At 37.4% G+C, this 23,322-nt stretch overlaps 1 protein-coding gene across 2 annotated transcripts in view; it reads right to left on the bottom strand.

Annotated features, from left to right (window-relative positions):
- LOC126162482 (ribonuclease P protein subunit p40-like) overlaps positions 1-23,322 on the bottom strand; it is a 265,430-nt gene that overhangs the window by 202,131 nt on the left and 39,977 nt on the right. The window contains exon 3 of one of the 2 annotated variants that reach the window (XM_049919026.1): positions 12,618-12,779. In XM_049919026.1, coding sequence (XP_049774983.1) covers positions 12,618-12,779 — 162 coding nt within the window. Of the gene's footprint in view, positions 1-12,617; positions 12,780-23,322 lie in introns of those variants that run through there. The other variant, XM_049919025.1, reaches the window with a different exon arrangement.

The raw sequence follows: 23,322 nt of genomic DNA, 5'->3' as shown, positions 1-23,322 counted from the left end.
TTACCAGCTTCTATCCTGTATCATAAGCCATCGCCTGTCCTCCGTGCCGCCTCCACCAAACGCTGTACGTCGCCTACCCGGTGTCCGTTTACTAATTTTCTATCTTCATACTCGCAGAATCCATGCGCAATATAGTCTCATACAATAGCTATGCCATGAGCGCATAATTATTCTTTGTAGTACTCTCTCTGGTGGTTGTTAGAAAGAAAAGAAAGGGAGCTTCCGAGTTTGTCTTCGTGCCGATTAGCATGAGCTTGGTTTGGAAGAAATGTAATTTGATTATTGAGATTTATCACAGAAGATAACTGATACGAACTGTACGATTAAAAACGAAACATATATATTGTGCTCCTTCAAAAAAAGGTGTGTATGTGACATTTGGGAATTAATGATATTTATCGATATACTGCGTAGTTGTTAATCAGAAGGGACTTCCGAAAGACTGGATACGAGCCTGCATTTAATAATCCAAGAGCTCCATTACTTCTTCGGAAGGTTAAACTTCATCAAAGCCAAATATTCGCTTGATCTGAGGTTTCCGACTGATTATACAACGCTCCCAAAATTACGAGGCATTTTATTTGTACAGATTAGCAGACTGCCGCAAAGCACGAGCCTGCAGAGAAGAAGAATCATCGCCTGATTTCATTCTAACAAGTAAAATTTCAGAATCATTTTGAGTGACTGAGCTATGACTGTGTTTCCTATCATGAATGATTGATTGCTCGAACGAATTGAAAGCTACAGAATTACGTAGATAAGGAGGAAAAATTACAAGGTCAAAGACGGAGTTGCCAAACATAATCTTTGTTTGGTTTTCTAAAAGTGAACAAGAGGGCGATACAAAAATTGGTTGTGGGATGGTAGTAAGGATCAAACCCAAGCCAGAGGCTGAACAGTCCCTGCACCATTAGGACAACCGACACGAACTGTATCTGGCAGACTGCTTGAATTTTCATGAGCAACGCCCTCAATGGCTGACCTCAATACTAAGTAACTTGGAAATGGTGCAACAAATCATTTTTTTCTTACCAATTATTTTTCAGCATGATGTACTCTGAGACACTCTTACAAGCCTTTTGGATTCTGTCTGACCACCCTGTACAGTAATATTCTGTGCTGATAGTGGTGGTACCACAGCATTACCACGTCTGTGCAGATACAAAAGGTTGGATACCAATCATTAGCGAATTTTGTTATTCTTGCTTTATTTTCACTTTCGATAATGGCCTTCCTTACAATTGTTACACAACAGATGACTAAGAGGGAAAATACAACAGATTCCATATTAAATATGAAGTAAGAGCATACAAATTTATTTATTACATTACGATTTGTAATTTCTAGAGTTACATTCATGATAGACACAATGGAAACATAAACTGTTCTTCCACAATGAATATTGTATGAAGAACGTCTTGCCATACTGGCATTTAAATCCTATATATTTAAGGGGCAGCTTGTATCAACAACATTCTGTAATATTACTTTTACAGGTATTGACTCTGAAGCCATAAATTAGTCTCTAATCTAAATTCAGCAGTATCCTCCCTTCTTTTGTGTTGTATACAACAACACACTTCAATAATGACAAAAATGAAATTGTCATATGACCTGTACCGAACTCATGACCCCCAAATGTGCCAGTTCAATGCCATTCACACTAGGTTATCCAACCATTACAAAAAAATCAGCACAATTTTAATAGATGGTAAGGTTATTCATCTCTACCACTTTCCTATGGTGCTACCTCGTGTTCATACGCCCACCACGATGAAAGGCTTTGGTGTGAGGTACTTTGCACCTTAAACTACATCACCATTGTGTCCGTTCTCCAATCCGCGTCGTACATTCTCCACTTGTGAGAAAAACAGTTCCATCTATAAAATTTATGTCAAACTGGACAACTGAGGTAGGAGAGCACCACACGACATTTTAATTTCCACTACCCTGAATAAAGACTTGATGGCATCCATTACAAAATAAATGCATTTGCATTCCAGACAGCAAAATAGAGTGACATGCCATAGAGGAATGCTGTGTTAAGAGGCATGGCACTGCACTTTGGCACACTGAATACCAAATAACATGCTTTATATTTCCTCAAACATAAATGTTTTATATATCAAACTCTTCAGAAAGAGCTGCACGACAAAATGAACATATTTTTGAAAAAATTGTTTTTTTTTTTTAAATTTTCAACATCCTATCTCACAGGCTCAAGGGGGAGGGGGTCCCCAGTATCAAGTTTTTGCCCTGGTTTGGAACTATCATAGATCCAGGGCTGAGTACTGACACTTCAGGAGGGACATCTTGAGCTGTGATGTAGAGTCCCCGTATTCTACACAGAACACACACGTAATATTACATTTCATTTAGTTCGCTGACACTTGAAAACTATTCCATGTACAAAGATACAGTTAGCCTCAGTGCTTCTGGAAGTGCTGCACTATGTTTTCAGTTAAGTTTTATTAATAGTGATTTTCATTTCCTCAAAATTTAAACTCTGTCGGAGGTCTCTAATGAGACATACTTTAAGTTACATTTGACATATGATGTTGCATGCATCTCAATAGTTGCCCGTTTGGTTTTACCGAGAAAAACAGAGGGCTAGGTTTATAATTAGCCTGTTATTACATTTTCTGATCAAGCTTTCTACTTATTTGCAACATAACAAAAAATGTGCCTCTTAATTGAGGTCAGGATGCTTATCTTATTAACTGGAAAGAAAGGAGGAGATTAGTGTTTAATGTCCTGTCGACAACAAGGCATTAGAGACAGAGCACAAGCTCGGATTAGGAAAGTGTAGGGAAGGAAATTGGTCGTGCCCTTTCAAAGGAATTATCCTGGCATTTGCCTGAAGCGATTTAGGGAAATAGCGGAAAACCTAAGTCAGGATGGGAGGAGGTGAGTTTGAACTGTTGTCCTCCCAAATGCAAGTCCAGTGTGCTAACCATTGCATCACCTCGCCCGATGGAAAGAAAGAAGAATAGTAATAACAAAATACATTATGCTCAGAATTCCAATAATTATAATGCAGCAAGAGGGATTTCTTTTGTGAGATTGACAAGGGAATAATTCAATCTGACGTGTCAAAACATATCCTGAAATTTTTCATACACGAAGAAGACTCTGAAAGAAATGCAATGTCAAAATTTTAGCTGCTAAGCCAAATTGCAAATGCCTCTTTTTTTAAAATTAACATTACTCATTTTTGTTGCACAAGAAGCTACTTATAACAGCAATCTGTGCAATCCTTCCTGCCTAGTGTGCGAGTTGGTGAATTAGCAAATGCAGCTATGACAGAATAACGTAGCACAAAGTCCAACGTGCACACATGTGGATATTAGGCACTTATGCCACGTCAAAAATGTCTCAAATATTAATTTTTTTAATAACTTGCAGTTCAAGTCAACAGAAGTTCATACCAACAGCTAAACTGTTGCTGATGTAATTGTAAACAAATGACTAGCACAGGAAAGTAAATCAAGGCAGTACATAATGTTACACTGCAGATGACTTCCATCAGGGATACAGGGTTGATAGAAGAGATAGAGAAGATCCAACGTAGAGCAGCGCTCTTCGTTACAGAATCATTTAGTAATCGCGAAAGCGTTATGGAGATGATAGATAAACTCCAGTGGAAGACTCTGCAGGAGAGACGCTCAGTAGCTCGATACAGGCTTTTGTTAAAGTTTCGAGAACGTACCTTCACCGAAGAACAATACAAGACTGGAATAGAAGGGAGAACCGATAGAGGTACTCAAGGTACCCTCCGCCACACAGGTAGCTTGCGGAGTATGGATGTAGATGTAGATGTAGATGTAGATGTAGATCAGTCGGGACTTCAATTTGTTAACATGAATTATTTTATAGCAATTCAGGTAGTACAAATCTTATGATAATTTTTTAATAATATATATTTTACTAACAATGGAACACTTCCTTGTTTATTCCCTGTAACCGTCACAAAAACAAAAAGTGTCTCATTGGATGATGAAAAAATCATTTTCCTTGCAGCAGACACATTCAATAAAAGAAAATCAATGCATTTGGGGACTTCAAAGTAATTGCTAGTTTTATTTAGATAGAATTGGGATTGAGTAAATAAATGGTCATAGCCATGTTCTCCATATTATGCTGCACACAAGGCATGCCTGATCAAATTTATAAAATGTGGTGATGCAAACTGACAATGCACAAATGAATGAAGTTTAACAATACTACTCTGCTGATAAATGTGAAATGACAAAGAGACATTGGGAAATAACATTGTCTGTCAATTTTCTGAAAAATGCTGTAGACTGCCACAAAAATTCCTTTATCGAGAGGATGAATCATAACCCAAGTTTCAGGTTGAGTCCGAATTATATTAAGTCTTCTCATCATCCCCATAAAGACAGAAGTGTTACATCCAGGTCAACAGACCAACAAATTTAATGAATTATTTTCTGCAACAGGTAAGAAGATGTTTCTGAAGCAATAACGAAACTACTTCTCTCCCATTTTCCAGCTTTTACCACACCGATTACAAGATTTTTGCAACCAAACAGTTATTTGTAAATTTTTGGAACTAATTTGCTTTGAGGTTCCTGAAGAAAGATATAAAGCTACAGAAACACTAATCCATTGATACTTATCGCTGGCTCTTTTATATATGAATGTATAATAGCACTGATCACCTGCAAAGCGACTGTCTTTTTTTTTTGCTTGATAAGGTGAAGTGCGGTTTCCACACATTTCTTGGATGAAACCTGACTGACTGACTGACTTGACTTTATACACAGGATTTTGGTGATAACAAGAAGCTTCATCTGCACATCAGCTACAAATTCCTCTATAGTATTACCTATTAAAGACATCTCTTCTATATGTTTACTGGAAATGAACTTTGTAATTTTTTTACTTCCTTTTCCATATAATTTTCGAATTTGTTTAACCAGGTCAAAAAAGAATGGAAATCATTAATGTTCATCTCACTCACAGTTCAGAGGACCCAGTCTCAAAGCTGTCACTCAGTTATGGTGCACTGACTCATGTGCAGTTGCAGGTCTTTCTGACAGATTTTCCTTCAGACTTTTGCCGGTTTAATTTTGATGCATATTTTGCACTTCGAGTAAACCTTTCTTCCACTGATACAATGCACATTTAGATATTATGAAATGAGACCGGCTTTCCACACTGGTAAACTTTAAGCATTTTCTCCCTTCTTCATTTAACCAAACAATTTAAAGCCTTTTGTTTGTCACTGAAAGCTATTACTGTACTTGTTTTCCTTGGGATAGGAAAGTATAATATTTTTGTTACGGATTTTAATGAGCATAACAATTATCATACGAACCACAATTCACAGAATCGACAATTTCCTGTTTCTCTAATATTCCCACAATTTCTAATGAAATGTCAACATCATTCTAATAAATAAAACATATGTAGGTCTTCAAAAGAAGTAAGTGATTTCAACTGCATATCACATTCTTCATATTTCATCTTTGCATGGTTGAAAACCTTAACTGGATTCCACATTACTGGACCCTCTAACCTGCACAAAGACAGATGCTATTAGCAAGCATGCATATATATTTAAAAATATCAGTTTTATCTCCATTGTTAATACCTGACGGTACCCGAATGGCAACTGTTAACTATTATGGATATTAAATGAGTTGCAAATTTGAGTGAATAGCAACAATAGCAACTGTGAACAACTGTGTCAGACAAACTATCAATGTAAACAGAAATTCAATTTACAAATTACAATTGTTTTGTGCTGTGTTTTCTTGCTAGTGCTTTATATCTATTCACCGTCAACCAAGGCTATGCACCAGCTGTGTTGCACATGCACTGCCTGCTACAGCTACGGTAGAGGTGTAAAGATCATTTCCTTGAAAGACTGAGATAAGCTTTGTGGCAGCCTAGTGACTGCATGTCCATATGTTTTTGCCAGATTGCCTATTTCTTATATGCGGAACCATGGTTTATTCACAGATATTAGTCCCACATGTTCCACCTTTTTAAATGTATCACTTACTTCAATGCTCCGGCACATCTCTTTTTCTTTGCTAAGGTGGATGTCTAGTCAACAAAAAGAAAATAGTTAGGAGCATTATAAAGGACAACTGCTGACAGTGTAGTCACCTAATGCCCAAACTGACTCTCTTAACTGACCTCATATGGAAATCCTCTGCCCAAGAGAGTGACAGTGAACATTTCCACTGAAAAACATTTGGCAAACTTGCTTCTGACACTGTTCAGTATCAGAGAAAACAGAACAATTGTAATAAGACATAAAATATTAGCCTCGTAACTTTAAGAAATGAAAACAAAATGTCAGTGACAATGAACAATCCCAAAAGACAGCATGCCTCCTGACAGTGCAGCACAGTGCCAACAGCAAGTGTTGTAGTGGTCGGAGTGGCTCCTTTGGCCACACATGTTGTGGGGTTGGCTAAATTCATGCCACACCTTCCTCACCACCTTCACGCAACCATTACTTCCCTTGTAGCTGTCAATCCTAAAGTAATTTTGAACAGAACATGCAAGCCCCCAGCCAGCTACTGTCCAGTTTCTGTGATGTTTGTCTCATTGAAGTTGAGCAGCTATATATGGCACTTCGAGTACTGGCCTTTCGTGAGGTACCCGACTCCAAATTCCATAGCATGCTGTTGCTTTTGCAATATTTGCTCAGAAACTGATTGTGATCGATGTGCATTCACTGACAGCCCCAATTCCTGCTAGGTCAGAAACTGACTGCCCCTGGTAAGCCATGGCACACAGCTCCAATTCCTGTAGGTTAGGATCATTTTACAACAATTGTTCTTATTCAGTTACATGGCTGCAAGTGGCACTCCATTCCTTCTACACTTATTCGACAATCCGTTTTGATACATCAACAAAATTTATCGGACAACTTCCTTCGTTGTGTTGTCACGGGTACATCCAAACGTGATGGCTCCTTTCTGCCATTCTGTCATGTCTCCACATCAGCCCATCTACTGGACTAATTACAACCAACTGACACATAAACAGCACTTGACTGTCATGAATTACATCAGTGGCAGGTGGTCATATGTCCATCTGGTACCAGTCCTATAACAACTACAGTCGTCCCAAAGCAATAAGTGCACTCGTTTGAGGGGGGTGACTAGTATTTTGCCTAGACAGTATGTTTGCCAATATATGTGACATTGAGGAGCCTGTAATAACTGCATCATATTCTTTCTCCAACTAGGAGTAATTTTAGTACATAATAACTTTAAGATGATTTGTTTTTCAGTACATACTTTTTTGGGAAACTGTGGGTTCTCTTCTATTAGTTTTATTGGTTCTTTGGATAGCATTAACATGTACATACATCCTTGTACAACAGAACAAATACACAAGCCAATCTACATCAAGCCAATAGCTTACAGATATAATTCTTGGTGGCACTAAAAGAATATTGTTTTTTGATCTTATGTAATGTGGAAGCACTATCAATTCTGATGCCTACTGTGAGACATTAAAAAACTGAGATTAATCATTCAAAACCATCAATGCAGTGTTTAACTAGTGGTTATGTGTTTGTTGCATGACATTGCTTGGCCACACAACTATCTAGCATGCAAAAGGATTGTGTCAGTTCAAATGTGACTTTTACCAACATACACAATGCATCACACACTTGGTACAAAGTTATTTCCACCTATTCCTACAAATGAAAAAGTGGCTTGGCCTGCAAAGCTTCGACTATGACAGAACATAAAGGTGTTGTCAAGGCCGACTGTAAGTTAAAGTTGCAGAATTTGATGCAGAGCTACTTTGTTAATTTGCTAAGACAAATGAGAAATGCTCAAATCTGAGTGGTGATTCTGTAAAGAAGTAATACAAAGATATAGTTTGAAGATCTTTCTAATAAATTTATTTGAACTATTCCAGTACTTTATTTACAGCCCTGCGAAGGTTACTTTCCAAGCAGTCCCCACGTTTTGGCAACATACTGAAAGAGAATGCAGTAGGGTTCTATAAGGGTACCAAGACAGAAAAAAATTGAAATAAAAGATGGAAATGGCACCACTGATAACAAAACATTCAAATACAGAAATAGCATACTTTATGTACGGATGATGCAGGTAATAACAGCCTGCTGTTGATCTACAGTGACTGCAAACCACAGGAACAAAACCTGTGTTGTGTACTTCAGGTAGTTTATTGCACAGTTACATATAATATAGGGATATGAGAGGTTGGAAAGAAGAGAGTTATGAGTTAAACAAGGGAAAGTACAGGTTGGAATATCAACAAATTTGGAAATATGAGATGTGATGGGCTCAGTGCTTTAAGAATCTCTTGATACACAGCAGACTGTATAATACATAGTGCACGGTTCAGAAATATGGATAGGATGCTTTTGAGTTTTAGAGAAGTCTGTTTAAGATGGGTATTGAATGTGCTTTTGTTAGAAGGTGTGATTTGAATGATGATGTAAGAAAGCTTGGTGCTTTCAGGAATATTTTCTTTTTGTTATGGAATTTTTTGATGCGTTATTGCCAACAAGCACTGCAACGTCACCTACTTTATTCAAATTTAATTAAGAAAATTTCCTTCATATTGAACTTCTTCATAAATTGGTAATAATTTCATCTTATCTAGCATTTGACACTTTTATTGTTGAAGTTGAGTTTACAAAACGCGTCATCCATTTTTTATCAGAGGTCGCTGCAGTTGGTAACTGGTTGATTTTTTCTTTCTTTTTGTGTGTGTGTGTGTGTGTGTGTGTGTGTGTGTGTGTGTGTGTGTGTGTGTGTGTGCGCGCGCGCGTGCGTGCGCGCGCGCGTGTAAGGGAGGCGGGGGAGGGGGGGGGGTTGGTGGTAGCAGGGGTGAGGGGGGTTGAGGCATAATAGGACATCCCAATCACTAAGTTGCTACATATAATATGTACAATTGATATCCTACTTAGATGAGGTTTTTACAAGGCAATGTAACTTTCATCCCAACGCATTAAATTTCTATCTTTGATACACAAATTAAATGGAAGTCTTTATTAGTATGGGCATCTCAATTTATATGGCCTCTAGAAAAATATAATATTCTTCCCGTTCTAGTATTTATTTATGAAATGTTTAGTAAGAGAGTCAGCTGAGTGTCACGGAGGATAAATTATGTACAAATTTCAAATAAATTAATACAAAATAATCATAATAAGGCCTAATATTTCAGCTTACACACGTCAAAAAGTATAAACTGTTTTTAATATTTATATTAACATGAGTAAACCATGATCGCTTGTATTGAAGTCAGTCAGGTCTGTATCTCTGTCTTTGATAAAGTAAGACTTAAAACAAATTTTGGTAAGCTCATGTAAAGTTCAGTAAGGTAGCAGTGGCTAGTTTATTTGAAATAAGCTATCAACAAAAATGCTCTGTACTGTCCTCAGGTAGCACAGCTGCATCAAATTAACACCACAAACATCAAAAACTTTATTGGAATGTGGTGGAATCACATTGTAAGTATTACTCCTCGGAGAAAAGTGTGGTTCTGCCATCTACAAACAGAATTATATGTCATCAGGAGATATAACAGGTCTCTCAGCAGAACATTGTACGAAAAACTAATTATTTACTTGCAGATTTTTAGTCTTTCTGATCACATTATAAATCTGAGAGTTTTCCTAGATGTTTCCCACATATGTGGACAAACCCTAGCAACCATTTCATCCAACCATTACAAAGAAAGAGTAAGGAATTATTCAACTGATATAAAATTCAGTTACTGATTTAGACAGAAGGGTACATTACAAATCCAATGACTGCAATCACTGGCCAGTTACAGGAGTATCAAATGATTTGGAAAACTAATAAAATCAATTTTTCACTAGAGTCTGAACCAGCTGGTATGCTGCTGGGGTATAGGACTAGCAGATGATAAGGTCAGAATATATCTCAGACCCACCAAGCATATTACTAGAAAGGTCTCAAGATAGCATATAGCATGGACAGATGGGGAAAAAGAAAAGAGCCGTTTGATCCAAACTTGCTTCAAAGCAATGTTGTTTCAGGGGAAGACCACCTTGCCTCACTGTGCTTAAGTGGTATCAGTTCGGAATAGCCAACCTAAATCAGTGCAGCTGTTCCTGTCAGGTTGTCTACACATACTATTTTTTATTGATGGAGGCACACCACCTACATAATAAAACTAACCATGACATGCTCTCCAGCACTCTTATGCATTCTCTCATCTCATCTATTTGGTTTTTTATTGTTCATGAAGATTGGCATGAAAGTCTGCCAACTACTCAGCTAACAACATGTTCTGATCTCCATCACCATATCAGATGTGTACAGAGTACGAAAGTATCCGGTCATGTCACAAGAGGACACACACACAGCTATCACAATTGTCAAAATTAAATGTGTACGCAGTCTACTCTGCAAGCTGAATGTACTGCACATGCGCCAAGACTACTTTGGTAAGAGTGCTGCACATAACACTCTATGCAATGGAATCTCATTTACTCTCATTCTCAACCAATGTCTCCCCTTATTCTTGTGCGGCAGCCTAAAACAGAGTATAAATACGCCAATCCACAATGCCAGATTTTTTGTAGTAACTGCCTATCCTCCACAGAATTATGAATTTATAAGCCAAAAAAATAAAAAAAAGAAGTTCTGATTGGTAAAAAGTGTGGGGAAACTACTCAAAGAAAGGGGGGAGACAGACTGACCAAGAGAGTGAATGAGATTTGGATGCAAAGGACAGCATATGCAGAAACTCATATCAAACTTGCAACATTGTGGTGTAGGCAATTGGTCCACAAAATGGCCTCTGCATAAGTATTTTTGGCAATCACAGCTGCCTTGTACATCCACTTGCAAAGCAACCAGATTTCTACTCTGATTAACTGTCAATGCCATCTAGGGACTTTTCTAATAATATGATCTGTGGGTATCAAAACCATTCTGATCTTACTGTGTAATGATCCTATATTTCAGTAATAATTTAGTTGTTCCTGATTCCCCAAAAAGGTTTTATTTTATAAGGGAAATTTGCATATTAAGTTTTCCAACTCATTTAATGTGCACATAATCAATCATTGGATTTGTAATTTCCCTTTCTGTCTAGCTGTGTGGGTACTTCAGTTTACTATATAAATTCAGTAAAAGCTGGATGAAACAGTTATTAGGGCATCTAGCGAAATTCTCAGGCTTATAACACGATAAATTAAAATTATAATTTATTGAGCATGGGAAGAAATAACATGATTAGTCTCATTTCAAATATAAAGGAAAAGCTAATGAGACCGTGAAATCCATCAGTGTCTCACACCCATCATTAAAAGTGTTTCTGATTTAATCAAAAAACTTTCATCTGACATTAAATATAAAAAGTCAGTTATGTGAAACTGATATAGTTTTGTCACAAAAGTTTTTGATAACTAAGTTTTCTTAAATCCTTCAATTGCAAGCCAGCTCTTAAGGAGTAAGTACAGGTGATAATCAATATAACTGAGATTAGAAATATATGGTGAACTGAAGTTCTGCACTGGATTTTTTTTAGTTTTCTCGATTCAGCAAACAGCATATGTGAACCCATAATAATCATGGGGGGGAAAAAAAATCCTGATTCCAGCATTCCAATTGCTCTGCACAATGCATTGTAATTCTAGAAGAGTTCCACAAAATCACATCTCTTTAAGCTCAGAATAGAGCTCACTTCATTTTTCCCTTTGCGATACATCTCCTTGAGTTGTTTTTAAATCTTTAGTGAACTGTAAATTGTGAATATATGAAATGTCCACACTCAAGAAAGTCACACAAATTACATGTTTCTGTCACTAATGACAAATCACAATTCAAATAATCATCATCTACTTACTTCAGTGACTAAAAATACGTACAGGCACAGTGTCAACCTCTGTCCTGTGCAATCCTTTGTCGGCATTTTTGTTAACAATTATGCAACCTATTTACACAAACCTACCTTATTTGTCATAAGTCTACATTCTGTTTCCCTATAAACTTTTGCAATGTAACAGAAATCTCTCAACTCAAAATGAGTGCGTCTGTGAAATACATCAATCATTCACAGCTCCTCACTCATTGTGTGCATTTAAATTTTCAAAATCTAAACACTGATCTGCATTTACCACTGGCAGATATTTATTTTTGTACACATGAAAATAAGTAGGAGACTGAAGATAACCTGAAAATATACTGGCCTACACATCAGTTGAAGCCTTTTATCGTGTGAGAATTAGTCAGAGTTGGTAGTCACTTTTTAAATCAAATAATTCTTCCTTCTGAAAGGCATATGATATTTTCTCTATATTTAAGTATTTATTACAATTAATTGAATCAAAGGTTAGATTTAGGAAATGGTCAGGGGTTGTATTCGGTCTATGATCGCAAGCAAAATATTAAAATATTAATCTTTTTGTTTTGTATGATAAATTTATAGGCTGTGACACATGTAGATGAAGCAAATGCTACAGCAGAATTGCAGATCATTGTCAAAGACAAATGTGTAATGTAGAGTAATGATGATATTGTGCCTGAAGAATTATTATGCATATTAACTTCAAATAGAGGTTCTTGAATGAAATGATAAGAATGTATTAAAAAAATATTAATACAACTTACTGTATCTATCAGAGTCTCTCTGAAAGAAAGATTGTCTTCCTTCAAGTCCAAGTTGTTGATATGTTCCTTTGTTCAGAGAAAGAATCAACAAGCCATTTGGGGTGACAGCAATAGAATCATCCACATCAATTCGGGTATTGTCACTCAATAAAGTCAGTTCACCTGCAATAATGATGTTATCAGTCTCACACTGCAAATGTAGAATTACTATTCTACTATTACAGCCTAACTATGTATTCTGCACAACCAATATTTATATTTGTCCAACTACTGCACTAGTCAATGAGAAACAAAACTATTGTGATGAACTTACAACATCTGTATCAAAGGAAATTCAGTTGAGAAAACTAGTAAATTATGAGAAAGCAATGAAGGAAACGACAGATTGCTACTTACCGTACAGAAAACACGTAAAGCTGCAGACTGACACAATTAAGACACTTACATAAAGCTTTCACCCAAGGCCTACATCAGGAAAAGAGAAAAGCACACCATCCATACACACAAGCAAGCACACCTTATGCGCACATGACTGCCAACTCCAGCAGCTCAGGTTCCTCAAAGTGAAAGGGTCACTAACGTTGTCAAAGGCTGGAGCATATGAAGACTGTCTTTCAGCTGACTTTCTCTGATGGTAGACATACTTCAATGTACGTTGAGTTACGCAATTGTCATGATTCAGGATTACTGTAAAATGGATCTGTTGTATGTTTGACCTGAGTTCCTCAAATATAGAAGAATCAATTAAGAAAGAATTAACTGAGTATTTCAATACTGCTGAGTAGTGAAGAATTTTCTTTCAGCATCACCCTGCAGGAAGTAGTCCAACATACATGACCGCTGACAGAATAGTTTAACCATGCGAACTTTTAGAACGGTGACCGTAATAATCTGCAAGAATTAGCGCAGATCCAATGTGGATCTTATGCGCCCCCCCCCCCCCCCCCCCCACACACACACACACACACACACACACACACAAGCTATCCAGAGCATATTTCACCCCACAGGTGAAGTAGTATTAATTCTGTCCCTCTGTTGTTTGACCAGGGAAAGAGTAGAATTTAATCAAAAATCTCTGTCTTTATTTATAAACTCATCTGTGCATCAACAGACTGGAATATCAAGGTCACTTGTTAACTTAATATCAACTGATTCCTTAATAACACCATCCCAATAGTCTGAAGTGCATGCTAGACTCTCCATGCTATTATATTCCGTATGATGACCAGCACCAAGGCAATGTTCAGCACTAGGAGATATGCTCGGCTGTTGTTATTGTGGCTGTGATGCTTATGCCCAATACACCAGTCCTCCATACTCCTGATGGTCCGACCAATGTATGAAATGGCACAACTGCAAGGGATACAGTAGACATTGCTGGTATACTCATTGTTATGTACTTTGACACTAAATGCCAAACGCCTACTTTATATTTGCTGCCAAAACGTTACTTGCCTTGTGACAAGCTGAACAGTTTTCAACCTTTCGAAAAATGGAATGAAAATTTGTATTAAAGTTAGTTTTAATTGTGGGTCAAAGTGCAGCACTGCACTGGAAATAGTAAAGTTGTTTTGGCAAATCATCTATAAACACAATAAGTATACACAAAGGGTAAAAAGTTTCCAAGAGGGGTGTACAAATGTTGACAATGACATAAAACAAGCTGTTCTTCTTTGAACTTTTTTGCTGTCTTGCATCAATCTTGTCTGTTACAACTCACACAGAATATGGTGAGTGATGCACAATGACCAGTTTTCGTCCATGGTGCTGGGCGAGTTCATTCATTTGTTCCCAATGGGACACTGATAAGTGTTTTTCCACCTTTCGGCCAGTCAGCAATGACAGAATTGAGGCATGCATCCTGCAATCTTTCTCAAACGATTTTACAGAAACAATTCAGTAAAAAAATAAAATAAAATAAAATTTAAAAAAATCATTTTCACTTTACTTATAGCTTTATATGTTAGGTTCATGATGAGGTGACCATCACTTCGTTAATGGTCACAGTTATTCTGATATTTATGTGAAAGTAAGACAATGTGCGAAATTTGGAAAAGTGTATAATGAAAAACAGAGGTCGCTATGATTTTGCATTTGGTGCATATTACATAATATGTTGTTGTATATGAAACTTAGCTAACATATTGAATTTTTCTTTAGACTTGGGTACATGTATCTATCTGTCACCAATCCTGAGAAAACTAATCTGATGTAGCACACTCATTTGCAAAGACACAATGAAATATCCACAACATTCCTCATATTTCATAAACAGTTTCAGATGTCAAAATGAGATTTTGGCAAATGTTAGCGCACAAGGAGGAGAGTATTTTACCATATTGTTATTACGTAAAACTTCATTATCTATTGTGTTATTCCAAAAACTACAGACTTTTTCGGTGAAAGAATGTAATTTTTAAGGGCTATGGATAGCTGATGAAACAAAAAATGCTATGGGTTTTGGTACAACATATGTGAAGACATTACATGGTTTTTTTTGTACCAAGGATGTGCTTTTTCAAAAGCTACTGACTTTATTTTTCCTCAGTTCCTCACTTAATAAACTTAATAAACCACTGTTTCAGAATTCTCTTGTAACTGTGTCTGCACAACATGTTAGTGTGGTGAGACAGTGCTAACTATGCTGTGTTTTGGCAAAAGAAGCCAATTTTGACATGACAACCAGAGAAATGTGCAGGTTTTACTCAAAATTCACCACTCATGATGTTTCTCTGAAAGTGACCAATGGTTAACAAGACAGGCAAAAATAAATTTCGGCAGAATTTTTTTTAGATACTAATGAAAGCAGAGGTGACAGTAGATCTTCCTGAATGGTCATCATCATGTAAGTGTGGGCATGGAGGGGACCCATTTAATATTTACAAAAAAATGTAAGATAGGCTTCAGCTTAAAATGGGCACAGTGCTCTGAGCAACCCCCCACCACAGCCACTCCCCCCACACTTCCCCAGCCGACTACGGATCTAGCAGCCATGGCATTTTGCATGCACTATAAGGACCCCATATCGCACAGCAATACTCTAGCAAAGGACAGACAAGCTGTGGTGAAACACATTGTTCACCCAGAAAAACATGTTCCACCTCTTCCTCACAATCAGAGGAAAGATGTTCTTGTAAAACACTGTTTAAGTAGATAGTATGTAGATAACTTTAGACTGTGCATGTGCTGGTTTAATGGACATAGAGTCTGAGCGAGACATGTAAGCACAGAACATACATCTGCTGTGAAGGTGTCGCTTACACTTTGGTGTCACAGCTAGGTGGTGTTTTAGAAGGCAGAGAACAAGACGTACTGTCAACAATGACAACACCCAGAAAAATAGTTGAAAGAATTTAAGGAAATGTCATTCTATTGTGTTCTATTCAAAGAGGCAGTTTGGAGATGATGACCTGGTGTACTGCCTACTACAAGACCTGTCCACTCTATGTTTTAACTGTTATATCAGAGCAACAAAGTATAGAAGACTTACTGAAAGATGTTTATGTCATTTAGTAGCTCAAACACTTTGAAGCTCTCTTCCATCCCTCAACTCTCTGCAGACAGACAAGCAGCTGCACAGCAAGAGTTGGTGGCACTGCATCAAGAAAATTCAACAAAGATGACCATATATGAAGACAATTATGGTAAAAAGTATCCAGGATAGCATCAGAGTGAGAGATCATTTTGAAGGCAACACATCTCCTCGCCTTAGCCCAGCTGTAGAACAGTGAAGTTAACATTTCATTTGGGCACCCTAAGTGAGGATGGGGATAAGGGGATGAAGAGAAGGAGTGTTTTATCAAAAATAGGAGACATTTTGGAAAGTGATGGAAGAAAATATGACACTGCCTAGAGCAACTGAGGTAAACAGTGAGGGCTGCACAGGTGAGCACACTCTTTAGTGCTGCCCAAAGTAATTAAAAGAAGAAATAATTTCCACTTGGTGCAAACCAAAAAAAAAAAAAAAAAAAAAAAATTGAATCGCTGCACAAAACTGAATATAAGGAAATAATTGACCATAACAAGTAGGCGAAAAGTAAGACATAGTTGGGTGCTTGACTGAAAACTTCTGGGACACGAGTCAAGGAGCAGTACGTCAATGATATGGAAGAATTCCAAGTGCTGATTTCAAGGCTATGAGTGGAGCAGCGATCTCCAGGAGCGTCTCTACACTGACCAATGCAATGGCAGTGCTGCATCACTTCTCGGTGCACCGACCAGTCAGTTGGCTGCATGATAGTTGCAAAGTAGTTCATCACGATGTCACTTGACCCACAAACAACACATCAGCTGAGCAATGCATCTAGCTGTGTGCCTAATTAGGTGAGCTGTAATCAACCAAACACAAGCTAAAATTATGTTTTCTAGTGATCTGTTTCTGAAGTGGTGTAAGTATATGTATTACTGATTCTTTGTTTTGATATTAAAATACAAGCACAGGTTCCCATGGTCTTGTGAGAACATATTGTGTTGTTATTGCATAGCCACCATAGCATAGCAGTCTGTCAGAAGCACTAAAGAAATTGGACAAACTGTCAAAACTGTTAAAGCCACTAAACAAGAGTTGTCTGTTAGTATGGAAGCCAATAAAGAAGTGTTGTCAACTAGTATTACAAATTTAAAAACGAAAGGGGAGGAGTTAGTTACAAAAGTAGATCCTTCAATTTCAAATAGGTGCTACCTTAGTAAAATTACCTAAGGAGTTACAGCCTGAAATAGAAAAACAATGTGATTTTGTCAGGTAGGAAGTTGTAGAACAGTTTAAAGAGGTATAGAGCAAAATGAAACACATATAGAAACCACCAACTAGGGAGTTCAAAAACATGAAAAGTCAAATCTCAAACACACAAAATCAAGCAGATCATCATCATCGTCATTGTCATCGTCATCGTCATCGTCATTTAAGACTGATTATGCCTTTCAGCATTCAGTCTGGAGCATAGCCCCCCTTCCCTGGTTTGTCAGAGGTGGGACTCCGTCACCTCCAAAGGTCCGAGGCATTTTGCTCTGATTGTTGCCAGCATCATATTTAAAGTACCAGGGAAGCAGGTTGCTAGCCTTACTTGCCCCGAGTCCCATTGGGTTTTACCCCTAACGGCTGAGGGACTAACCGGTGGATTTGGTAGTCTTTGCCGTATGAGCACAAAGGTGACCACGACTCAGAATATGTCCGAGATGCCCAGCCTTATTCCAAAGTAACTGGTATCCCAACTGTCGGGACCACTTACTTGGCCACTCATACGTTGCCCGTGGTTCATGAACTAGGACATGACTACAGGAACCCACAGCAGATGTGTTAGAATATAATAGAGAAGTGGTCGAAGTAACCGGTGATACAAATGCTTCAACTAGTTTGAATGAGCACCTACAGACACTAATTGAATCACAAGTACAAAAGAATGTTGATTCTGCTAGCACTATCACCAATTCTTTGGGTGATATAGTAAAATACCAGAAATAATTTCTACAGTTCAAACTAAATGGTTATCTTACACCCAGCGGTATTTCTGAAGCAATTTAACAAAGTGTTATCCAAAGGTTGTGCAGAAATCTTGAAAATTAATTTTATTGTTAAACATTTACAACAGGAAGCAGTAAATTGGAGATCTAAATGCAGAAATAATTTTAAGATATTATTAAGTCAATTTCAAGTAGCACTGAAGAGAGAATTTATTTGTCCTAGTGAGTATTCTTCAGTATACAATAACTGTAGGGCTATTTAAGAAAATTGCATAAATAATAATGAATATTCGGAGGAGGAATTACGTGCTTCTTGCTGTTTGTGTCAGGGAAATTTGATGATTAGTGCAGATGATAAGATATGTATTGCTTATAAGCATTAATCTAATAAGTATATGGACATTGAGGAATATTTGAATAGAGTATTAAGCTATGAATGTGCTTTGCATTATATGTTCTGTCAATTATCAGTTGAAGGATAAAAGTTTATTAGTAGCGATCCATGTGCCAGTTCAGGCATCCTACATTTAGAGACTTAAAGGATTATTCTCCCAACCTGGAGGAGGTGGTAGTAATTAATCTAGGGACATCACTGATCATTAGGGATGTGATGTCTCTTACATGGGTTGGTACAAAATGGTACAAACTTTATTTATTTGCTACATGTTTGCAATTATATTTAATTATGTTTATTACCTCAGTGATTAGTTTTTATACTTGTCTGAGTGATTGTTAGTCATGCTATCAAAGTGTTTTCCAAACTACTTAAAGTATAATAGATTTACTTGGGCAATGACTGATGCTTTGAATTTTCATTTCTTTACGTGGTGACTTGCCACAAATATGAGATACGAAGTCATGGAAAGTAGCATAGAGTGAAACATCAGCATGCAATTCTTTATCATAAATAAAGACTTAAAACGCTCCTATCTCAACAAATTTGAGAATCTTGTGCTGTTATACATGACAATTTCAAAATAGTAAAAAACAATCACCCTTGAGTAGAAGCAATGAGATAATGATCAAGCCTGGTAAAACAGGACCATTGTCTCGTGGGTATTCTTGATGTACAAAAGAGGGTAATGGTTAAGCAGGTATTCACAAGCAATTTAAACAAATAATCTAAAGAAAGAAATGAATATATTTAAAAGAATGATACCTTCTTCTCAAGTAAGTTGCATTATGTAATAATACCTATCTAATACAAAACTGCCTAATATGATGTTTAATACTGTTAAAACCAAAATAATCAAAAATTGATATAAATGAGACAATTTTATTTTATTGTGTGAATGGAAGGGGATCTCAGTCTCAAGATACCTTAACTTTGATAATAACAACAATTTAACAAAAAGTTAAAGGTCATAAAAGATTGCAATTAGTTAAGAAATTTGTTTCACAAGACATCTTTCATCTTACTGCAAGAATCTTTGGTAAAACAAGTTGTTCATCCAGAGGAACCTGTTCCACCACTTCCTCCAATCAGATGAAAGATGTTCTCATGAAAACATTGTTTAGGTGGTTAGTATGTACAGAACTTTCTATTGTGTGTGCATTGGTTCGAGGGATGTAAAGAGTCGGACTGAGATGCATGAACACAGAATGTCACCAAGGCACAACGCTGATTAAGCATCTCCACCAGCTGTGAAAGGGACACTTATATTTTGGTGGTGGTGGTGGTGGTTAGTGTTTAACGTCCCATCGACAACGAGGTCATTAGAGACGGAGCGCAAGCTCGGGTTAGGGAAGGATGGGGAAGGAAATCGGCCGTGCCCTTTCAATGGAACCATCGCAGCATTTGCCTGAAACGATTTAGGGAAATCACGGAAAACCTAAATCAGGATGGCTGGAGACGGGATTGAACCGTCGTCCTCCCGAATGCGAGTCCAGTGTGCTAACCACTGCGCCACCTCGCTCGGTTTATATTTTGGTGTTGCAACTTTGCAGTGTTTTGGAAGGCAGAGAACAAGAGTGCTGCCAAAAATGGCAACACCTGGAAAAACAGATGAAAAAATGCTTAAGGAAAATGTCATTCTATTCTGTTCTAAAGGCCTATTCGGAGACAATGTTCTGATGTACTGACTAGTAAGAGATCTGTTCACCCTATGTTGTTGTTATATCAGAGCAATAAAGAACAGAAGAGTTACTGAAAGACATTTACATCATTTAGTAGCTCAAATACTTCAATGCTCTCTTCCAGGCCTCAATCATCTGCATATAGAGAAGAACTCACATGGCAAGACTTGATGGCACTGCATAGCAAATCCACTGCATCAAAACAATTCAAGAACAGTGACCTTATAAAAAGATAATTAAGGTAAAGAGTGTCCAGGATAGCATCAGGGTGTCATTGCTTTGAAGGTAACATGTCTCCTGGACTTAGTCCAGCCACAGAACAGCAAAGTTACATTCCAAAGCGCAGCACAAGCAGTCTCTTTAGCAGACATGTTGCACCTTCTAAATGTTCTGCCAATAAAATTGCAGTTTCTGGTTTCCCTTCCCCACAACATTTTTAGTGTGATTGTTCCAATTTAAGTTGTTCGTAATTGTACTTCACAGGTACTTAGTTGAATGGTTAGCCTTTAAATTTGTGTAATTTAACATGTAACCGAACTTTAAGGAATTTCTTTCAGTATTCATGTGGATGAACTTTTTTTTTTTCCTTCATTATTTAGCATGAATTGCTACTTCCAGCACCATAAATGTATATTACCTATACCATTTTGTAACTAGTTTTGAGCTTCTGATGGCTTTAGTAGAAAGATGACAGCATCATCTGCAAACAATCTACATTGGCTCCTCAGATTGTCTCCTAATCCATTTTTACAGATTAGAAGCACCAGATGGCCTATTAACACTTTCTTGGAAAATGTCAGATATCACTTCCATTTTACCTGATGACTTTTGCTATAAACTTTGACCTTTCTGATAGCAAATCATGAATCCAGTCACACAACTGAGACGATACTCCAAAGGTACACAATTTAATAGAACCTGCTTCTGAGAAATTGTTTCAAAAGCCTTTTAGAAATCTAGAAACATGGAATCAATTTGAAATACCTTGTCAATAGCATTCATTATTCCATGAGAATAAAAGGTTAGTTGCGTTTCACAAGAACAATATTTTCTGAACTCGTGCTGACTATGTATCAATAGATCGCTTCCCTGAAGACAACTCATAATGTTTGAACGCAGTTTATGTTCCAAAATCCTACTGCAAATTGACATCAGTGATATGGGGCTGCAATTCATTGGATTCCTCCTACATCCTTTCTTGAGCATCACTGTGATCTGTGCAAGTTTTCAGTTTATAGATTCAGATCTTCCACCTCTAATATTTTTGATGACTAAGAGTGTGTGAAGAGTATGCACAAACTTCCCGCTTCTCTTGTACGAGTCGACTTACTTGCTGTATACAGCCAAAAGGTTAGTTGCGTTTCACAAGAACAATATTTTCTGAACTCGTGCTGACTATGTATCAATAGATCGCTTCCCTGAAGACAACTCATAATGTTTGAACACAGTTTATGTTCCAAAATCCTACTGCAAATTGACATCAGTGATATGGGGCTGCAATTCATTGGATTCCTCCTACATCCTTTCTTGAGCATCACTGTGATCTGTGCAAGTTTTCAGTTTATAGATTCAGATCTTCCACCTCTAATATTTTTGATGGCTAAGAGTGTGTGAAGAGTATGCACAAACTTCCCGCTTCTCTTGTACGAGTCGACTTACTTGCTGTATACAGCCCATCTTCATCTCTGGATAGCCGGCTACCGGAATCTCTATAAACTTTTTCTCTGAAGAATGACGCTAGGTACAGGAACCTCCTACCACTTGCGAAATAATTCGGTACTTGAAGAAAACTTTTCGATAACTTTTGGTATATTTGCGCTTCATAAGAACAAAATTCGCACTTCGCATATAAACATTTAACTTCTCGTATGTAACTCTTATCGTCTCACATTAGAAACAGATTTAAATCCATTTAGAAAAGAGTTGGCGATAAACATATAAAATATGTCTGGCCTCCAGCAAGCCCAAGATAAAGAGTTTTTCACAATTCAGAATCTCAATTGTTCTTTTGTCACTAACAATAGTCACAGTTTTAAAAAAAAAAAAACAGCACAGAATAACACAGAAGTTCCTTGGTGCTGCCATGGGCTTTCATTACGACTTCCATGGACTGACCAACAAGTACTTGTCAGTGCCGTTCGACCGCCATGTCTACTGTCTTCATACGACAAACTTCAAACCAGCACATACAGACAGGTGACACGCAGTAGATAGGGTTCCCTTCTCTCACTCACATCTAAAATATTGTTTATTTGAGACGGTGTAAGGCCAAGTGGTTCTAGAATTTACGCCAAAATTCTCGAAGCACTACACACCGCGGGAGCAGTCATATACGACTTACGTAAGGAACTACTGTATCAGCATATCCACATATAACTGGTATTCAATCTGGAGTGGAGGATTTGCTCTTATTAAGTGATTTGAGCTGCTTTGCTGTGCTGAAGATATGTATTTCTAAGTTACTCATGTTGGCAGCAGTTCTTGATTTTGAATTCTAGAATATTTACTTCATTCTCATTGGTGAACGAACTCTGGAAAACCTCTGCTTTAGTGGCACCATCACTGGTAATATTACCATTGCTATTGTTTAGAGAAGGTATTGATTGTGTCTTGCCACTGGTGTACTTCACATATGACCAGAATCTCCCTGGGTTTTCTGCCAGATTTCAAGACAGTGATCCGTTGTGGAAACCATTAAATGCATTTCGCATTAAGTTTGCACTAAATTTCGGGGTTCCGTAAAACTTCACCTATCTTGAGCAATTTTCATTCTTTTAAATTGGGCATGCTTTTTTTCCTTAGCTTCAGTGGTCTGACCTGCTTTACTGTACTATGGATGGTCAGTTCTGTCTCTTATTAACTTACTTGGCATAAACCTTTCCTTGGCTGTCAATACTGTTTCTTTGAATTTATGACACATCTGGACTATGCTTACATAGTTTGGAAGAAATGCTGGCTGTCCCTTAGGAAGCCCTCAAGCAAATTTTTATGTGATTTTTTAAAATAGATATATGTTGTGTTTATTTTTGGTTGCTTTGGATGTTATGGTGTTCAGTCTCTCAGTACAATGACCTTGTGGTCAATAATCGCTATACCCATCATCATAATGTTCCCTACTTGCTCAGGATTATTTGTTGCTAAGAGATAGGAGTATATTTTTGCAACC

This window comes from Schistocerca cancellata, chromosome 2 (assembly GCF_023864275.1).
Source record: "Schistocerca cancellata isolate TAMUIC-IGC-003103 chromosome 2, iqSchCanc2.1, whole genome shotgun sequence".
NCBI classification, from domain to species: domain Eukaryota; kingdom Metazoa; phylum Arthropoda; class Insecta; order Orthoptera; family Acrididae; genus Schistocerca; species Schistocerca cancellata.
Note: the sequence above shows the minus strand (reverse complement) of the source record. Positions and strands in the feature narration are given on the sequence as shown.